This window comes from Hylobates moloch, unplaced genomic scaffold (assembly GCF_009828535.3).
Source record: "Hylobates moloch isolate HMO894 unplaced genomic scaffold, HMol_V3 SCAFFOLD_2560, whole genome shotgun sequence".
Taxonomy (NCBI): domain Eukaryota; kingdom Metazoa; phylum Chordata; class Mammalia; order Primates; family Hylobatidae; genus Hylobates; species Hylobates moloch.
This window is the reverse complement of record NW_026654835.1, coordinates 494-8026: the sequence shown is the minus strand read 5'-3', so window position 1 is coordinate 8026 and position 7533 is coordinate 494. Positions and strand designations below refer to the sequence as shown.

The 7533-nt window shown below is 53.8% G+C and overlaps 1 protein-coding gene across 1 annotated transcript; it reads right to left on the bottom strand.

Moving 5' to 3' along the window:
- Positions 1–256: 256 nt before the first annotated feature.
- LOC116464996 (ficolin-1) lies at positions 257–5100 on the bottom strand (the record flags this gene model as incomplete). Its single annotated transcript, XM_032148211.2, has 6 exons — positions 4998–5100; positions 3578–3691; positions 1987–2040; positions 1623–1658; positions 823–855; positions 257–384 (listed from the first exon to the last, which is right to left on the bottom strand). Coding segments are annotated over exons 1-6 (468 nt in total), but the record flags the coding sequence as incomplete, so codon positions are not given.
- Between the last annotated feature and the right edge of the window lie 2433 nt (positions 5101–7533).

Genomic DNA, 7533 nt, shown 5'->3' with positions numbered 1-7533 from the left:
GACCCCAAGGGATGAAGGAGGAAATGGGGGCTCAGAGAGGGGAGGCAGCAAGCCCCAAGCCACACAGCAGGAGATCACCCGGCCCCTCCCAGCCTACCCCATGGCTTGGACTTTTACCCACGGGTCACCTCCCCCATCATCTATGATTGTCCCCATCCAGGGGAATACAGAATTCCAGAGTGTGTTCTCCCGCCAGGTGTGCAGCCTGGCCTCCAGGACTCCCAGGCTGACCGCCTCTGCCCAGCCCCACACTCACGGTCCAGCCCCCTCCGTCCATGTCCATGTCACAGAGCACAGTCAGGGGCCGGCATTCAGGCAGGTAGATGGTGTGCCAGCCGCTCAGGAAGTGCCCCCGGTCTAGCAGGTCCTTGCAGGTGTGTGGGCCTGGGAAGGGAACCCGGGGAATGGCTGCAGGATGGGGGCCCTGGGCAGGGCGGGGGCAGTAGGAGGGAGGCCCCAGAGGGAGGAGCAGGGTCACAGGCTTCTGTGTGGACAGAGCAGGACTCGGAGGCCTGGACAGGGACACGGCCCCCAGGGCCACGCAGCTGTGATGGCCACACTCAGTCTGCCGACCCTCCCATCTCCCAGTGTCTCCCCCACCTTTGACTCCTGGGCTCCCGGCCTTCTGGGGTAGATTATAATAGTAGAGCCCAGGTTGTCATGCAAGGGATTCAGGCCATAGCTGCCCATTACTCAAGTGATTGAGGGGGATGATAGGTGCAGACAGGGTTCTGTCCTTAGATTCTGTAGCATGAATGTGTGCAGCTGGACCCAGGGGTGGGGGCAAGGCTTGGGTACCGAGGTCAGGGTGTGATCAGTCACCTGTCGCACATGACTGAGACTGCCCAGCGTCTCCTGTGTGGGGAGAGGAGACACTTGTCAGAAGCTTGAAATCAGAGCCCTCGTCCTGGTCAGCCCCAGTGGCTCCCTGAGCACAGAATAGAGAATGGGCAAAGGCAGCTCCTCTGATGTCTCCAGGACACGTGGCACAGGCCTAGGGAAGGGTGGCCAGACTCGACTTCCCTGGAGGCACCGGCCACACGGTTGTCCATAGGCCCCTGCTGTGCAGCTTGAGCTTGGTGGGCTGTGGCAGGCGCTGCGGGTCCTGCTGGACCAACTGGACCCCTAGTGGGGCCTTTGCCACTGATGACAGCGGAATAACTCTTCAAGCCTGGCAGGGTCGCTCCAAGCCTGCCCTGCCTCCACCCCAGCCTCTGTTTCTTGGGACTCAGATATCGGCGGACCCTCAGCCCCCGGCTCCAGTTCTCATTTGTGTTTGTGGGCGGAGCGTGGGACTGTGTCTTAGAATCTTGCACATTTGGCTTTTTTAAACTTTTACAATTTTTACATAAATAAGCATAAGACAGAAATTGGAATATTAAAGTGTCACCATCTACGCACTGATGTGGTCCTGCTGGCCGCTGGGAGTGACTGCTGTAGACACCGGGGTTTGAGCCCTCGTGGATTCTGACAACAAAGCCCGTTGGGCTCCTTCCACCCCTCCCTGCCCACAGCCCAGATTGACAGGGACGTGGGCGGTGGGTGGGCGGACTGAGGCCTCTGAGACCCCTCCCCTGGACAAAGCCTGCAGAGGCAACTGCCTGGGTCCACAGGTGGCTCACCTTTCTCTCCACGCATTCCCTTCTCTCCTCGGTCTCCTGGAGGAAGAGGCAGGATAATGAGCTTTTGACCCCAGACGTGTGGGCCACAGAGAGGCTGGTCCCAGGGTGGGCTCCTGGCCTGGACACCGCACCTCCCCAGCCCTGCAGGCTCACTAAGACGTCACAACGCCCAGGTCTCAATGGTGGGGAGGGGCCCCGAGGCCTGGAATATCTCAGGGTCCCTGTCCGCCTGCCACTGTCTTTCTCTCTCTGTTGCCCTGTCTCTCTGTGTCTGTCTGTGTCTCTGTCTCTCCCTCCCTCATTTCATTACAGACAGCTCCAAGGTCCCTGTTCAAGGCCTCCTGGCTCTCTGTCCGCTGGTTACCTTTGGGCCCCACTGGTCCTGCCTTTCCAGGGGCTCCAGGGAAACCGCGTTCTCCTGAAAATTCCAAAGACAAATCACTGAGAAAAATGCAACCTAAACAATTCTCCCTGGAAATCTTTGCCCCAAGTGGTTAAGTCCCGACCCATCCCCACTCTGCCTTGAACCGATTCTGGTTCCAGGAACCCTCAGAATTGCTAGCCATGGACTTAACCTGGGGGTGACTGCAGATGGAGGTGAGGGAGTGATGGAGGGGCCTGCACCCCACCTTGGGCTCAAGGCAAGGTGCACCTGGCTCCTGTTTGTGCCTTGGGAGCAACCTGGGTTTCACCCTCTGGTGACCATAAGCCTGGGCCCAAGTCACCCTCACAGAGCTCTCCTGCCTAGCAAGGGACCAGGTTCTGGAACAAGGAATGCGTCCTCAGAGATCCTCATCCTACCACGTCCCCACACGGAGAGGGTGCGCGCCACGTGCAGCCGCTGCTGCCAGGGAGGATCCGGTTCCGCCGTGCGCCTGAGCTCCTGGGGTGTCACACGGCCCTCCACGTGGTTCTGACCAGAAAGGTGACCCTCCCGTCCCCAATGCCAGCCGAGAGGCAGCCCCCAGCCCGCTCGCTGACCCCAGTGGCTGGAGAGAGTGTGTGGGGGCTGGTTCTTGCTTTAGGGCATATTAGCCAGCCATGCCCACTGGTAGAAGCCTGGTTCAAGGGAAGTCTGAGCCAGACTTGATTCTTCTCCTGCTAGGGAAGGGCTTCCTCCCCAGTGTTCCCTCAGCAGGGGATAGAGACCCCACTCTCAGGTCCAGCCTGCAGAGTGGGCACAGAGGACCTGGCCCTGGACACCCACACGGAAGCCTGGACATGTCAGCGAAAGTCCAAGTCATAGGGACATTTGAGCTTGTCCCATCTACACTGGGACATCCCCACCAAGTACTCCGCAGGCATCATCTTGAATGCCTCCAGTCATGGGGAGCTCACCCCCTAAGGCAGCGCCCTTTCTGAGCTTTTGTGCACATCTGCCTTATGCCATGCGTAGGGGGACCCAAAACCACCCAAGGCAGGTGCCTGCTGTTCGTTCTCCCATGTTCCCTGCAGATCCGCATGCAGAGCTCAGGGCCCAGGATTCGGATGCCCTCTGTGCCCTGAAGTAGACCAGTCCAAGTCCCAGCCCCACTCCTTACTGGTTTGTCAAGTAGGAAAGTCTCTGACCTCTTTGAGTCTCAGTTTTCCCATATGAGGCAGGTGCAGAAGAAAGTGGTCACCTCAATTTTCAGGTGGGAAGGTGGAGGGACATAGAGCTTAGAAGTCGTGTCAGTGGCCGAGCAAAGCTGGTATTGGATCAAGGACTAGGAGACGGAGCTACAGAAGCATGTCCAAGTGTGAGCTCACAAAATAGTTAGGAAAGATACTCCCTCCATTTCAGAACCCTGTTGGGCCCTGGGAGTCAGCTCTGTTCCTGGCTCTAGCAGGGGCCCGACCCAGGCTCTTGATCTAGGAATCACGGTGGGGTGTTGCCCAACTCAGCATCCAGTTTCAAAAAGAGCAAGAGCCAGTGCCCCCCGCATGCCTGGCCTCCCCACCCGGCCCGCACCTACCGCTCTTTCCATCTGCGCCTGCCTCTCCCTTTGGCCCTGGGGCCCCGGGCAGCCCCGGGCAGCCTCGGAGAATGGTGAGCTTGTCGGAGCCCTCCAGGCCCACCACCTTCACCTCTGCAGAGAAACACAGGTGCCCACTCAGTGGCTGGCCCAACAGTGGCTGGGAAGTGAGGTTTTCTGCTCTGCTGGGGCCTTGGTCTGTCCTCACCCCTCAGGCACTGGTGAGGCAGAGAGGTGATGGGGGGCAGAGCCCTGGCGTTGGAGGCCACCCCGACCTAGGGGAGCCCCATCTCCTCAGTGCTGTATGTCCTGCAGCAAGTAACTTAACTCCAGAGCTTTGTGCCCTGGGCTGCCAAGCGGGGATAATAACAAGGTTGTGGCCAGGATTTGGTTAAAGAATGTGGATTTTAAATCTCTTATTGTAATTTATGGCATTTAGAAAGAGCTTAATAAACAGTGGGCACTTTCAATAACTGATGACAATCAATATTTCTAAGAAACTTGGGGAATTGGGGCTGACAAAGCATTTTCCCTCCCAGACCTTGGGAATGTGGTTGTAGAATTACTGGGCTGGAAGGAGCCTTCTAGGTCCTCTGGAGAGGGGCAGTGTGGGGTCCAAGGACACAGAGCCAGGTGTGGCACAGCTGGAGCCAAACCAAGGTTGTTTACTTCTTTGAAAACATATTTTTCATTTTGTTCATTACAAAATCTACACGCCCTGCTGAGGGCGCTCTAAGAGACGGTGGAACGGAGCAGCGCTCTAACCGGAGACAGGGCAGCTGCCATTTTTGGGGTATTTCCTTCCTATGTTTCCAGTCCTTCTTCCACTAGAGCAGGATGTAATTTACTATTTATGTTTCCTCCATAAATATGTTATCAGCCGGGGACACCGGGCCGTCCTTAGGAGCAGTCTCTCACTGAGTGTCACAGAACCACCTGCTCCCGAATCAGCGAGGGAAACACCTCACCACCGTTCAAACCCTTGTCCCTATCGACTGATTCCAGCTCTCTTGGAGGAGAGCCAGAAATCTGCCTTTTTAACAAACCCCCCAAGTCCGTGTGGCAGCCCCCGTATTAGAGGGTCTTAGAGTGCCTCCCCGGTAAGCCCATAAGAAGATAAAGTCAACAGCATTTTCTTCCTTCTCAGTGACAGATTCCAGACCCATCTGTGAAGCTCCGATGGGCAAATCCTGGGCTTTCGAGGCAGACAGACCTGGTGACATCCCTCCCCTATCTCTCCGTGACCCTGGGCAATGTCTCAGCTGCCCTGAGCCTCCACGTCCTTTCCTGAGGATAAAACAGATCTGTTGGGCATCTTCGCAGGAAGATGTGCATAAAAGGTTTTGCCTCGGACACCCGAGTGTCAGTGAGTGGGGTTGTTACCAGCTTTTAGGGACAAGAAAACCTGGATCTGTCTCACCTGGACACGTGTCAGCAGCCTGGGCAGGCAGGTTCTTGATATGCAGGAACAAGACTGGCAGGACAGCAAGCCCCCGGGCCATGGTGGCTCCACTGAGCTCCATTCTCTCTGGCCTTTGACTCTGAAGAGTCCCCCAGCTCTAACAGGGCAGAGGAAGCCAGCTCTCACCTTATGCCACAGTTTCTCAACTCCCTGGGGGACACCCACTTCCTATGGGCTGCTTAGTTGCACTAACAGGAGGTATGAGGTCATCTCAAAGGATGTTTCCTTCCACTAGGCTCCAGCAAGATGCCCACCCCATTGGGCTCTCTTCCCCAGCAAAGACACCCTGCTCCCAGTCCAGAGAGCTCCTGGGACTCCTCTGCTGGAAAGGGTCGGCTTTGTTTGTGGCTCAAGGAGAACACAGCCCCCACACCCCCTTTCCATTCCCCAGCTGTCCCCAAGCAATACTCGGAGACCTTGACCTTAACCTTGGGGGATAAGGAAGGTTTTGCTGAAGACGCTTCCTTGCCTCATCTATTCCCAGAAAATTCAGGGTTTGTCAGTCATCAGGCGCTTATCATGGATGGAGAGGAAAAAAATGTTGAGCACTTCTTATGTCCCAAATACTATTTCCATCATATCATCTTGCACCAGCCACATTAGGTGGAGTAAATTATTTGAAAGTTACAGCTGGAGAAATTGAAATCACTCCACGAGTAAGAGCCAGGCATTGGACTCAAGTCTGTCTAACGTCTTGTCGATCACTGGGATTGCTTATTTCACCTGAAGGTGGGGATGCCTCTTGTCCCCCCAAATCCTTGAGGGCGTGTTCCTACTCCACAGCTCATGCTGTGAATCATGCTTAGCTGGGACATGTTGTGGGCACTTCGTGCGGGATTTTTAGAACGTATAGAAATGGTCACTAAGGAGAGTCAGATGGTAGCAGGACCGAGGAGCAGGGAGAGGTGTTGTTTCGTGGTTTGCAACTTCTCTGAGCCAGCGTGTGTAGACTGGGTTTCCAAACTTGCGGGCTCCCTAGGTGGGAGAGAAGTGGAGGGGCGGCCCAGGGGTGGGGGATCCAGGAGACACAGGACCTCATGTCCAGGCTCTCTGGGCACCACAACAACTCTAGACTCTGTGTGTTTGTGTGTGTTGTCTCCAGCCTGTTGAGAGACAAAGGCAGGAGGCTTCATTGCTTCAGACACCGCTTAGTGTCCCTGAGCTACTGGCCCAGGCGGGAGAGGTCTGGGTATAAGTGGTGCGACCTCCTTTCTTGGAGAGGATCCAATTCAGGAGCGACACTCACCTGGGATTGGGTCAGAACAGGGAGAGAGCCAGCAGGTCTGTGCCCCTCAATTCCATTTGCCGGCTGCGTCCTGGGTGTGAGGGGACCTCCTCTTCCTTGCAACGTCAATAGGTTTATTTCAGGTGAGAAGTCAACACCACCTTCAGATATCAAGTTAATGTTCCCAAGAGTATGTGAGCCCAAGAGTATGAAAGAATGCAAGATTCTGGCAAGTTAAAATATCTTAACGTTGGATCAGTAAAAGTCAATTGATTCCTGGCAATGGCAGTTTAGGTATCTGGGGCCATCCTATTAAGGACAAACAGACACAACTTTTAAAAAGAGATTTGCTTAAAGGCACCGTCAAGCTAGCTATGTAGTAAAGGATCACTTTGCCAAGCTCTCGGGAGCCACAGAAATCTTAGAGAAGTGAAACTAGTAGTGGGGAGCACATTTTGCACAGGGATTTGCCAATCTCCAAAAGAGAGGTGAGAAGTTGGGCAGTGATTTCACCATCTTGCAGAGCTGAAGGTCAAAGACTGGGGCCTACGGCCTGCAAAAGGTATGGGTTTGGGGTTGGCTTTCAGAAGGGCTGCACCCTAGCAATAGGATGAGTGAGCAACAACCAACCTTCACACGGGCTGCAAACTGGTTTTGAGACATCTAAGTGTCCCAGGAAAGGAATCTCAACTCCTGGAATTATTGCTCCTGCCCCCAGGCTCCTCGCTGAAAGAAACAAAAATCTTCTCTGAAGGAGAATGACATCATCCCACGTCATTATTTCTGCAAAGTGTTTTATTTTTTTCAAATGTAATGTTAGAACACAATCAACAATAACCAGGCTCATGAGAATAAATGACAACATGTATAAAGACCAACAGAAACAATGGAATATAGAAGGAGGTCTTTGGAAGCTGTGGATATTGAAGCTACAACATAATTAACAGGGAAAATAGAAAACCATCCTCAGAGACTGAGAACAAATAAGGATGCTTGTCATCACCACTCTGATCAACATTGTATTGCATGTCACTGTCCAGTGCAGTAGGCAAGAAAACAAAACCACATAAAGATTGGAAAGGCAGACACAAAGTTGTTATTTTCAGAAGATATGATTGAGGATGTAGAAAATTCGAGTCTCTACAGATAAACTAGCGGAATAAAAAGTTTAGCAAAAATCAGTTGTGTTTCTAAAAACTAGCCTCAAAGAATTTACAAATGAAATTTAAAAAATTTACATCAGCAACACCAAAGTCAAATAACTGTGGA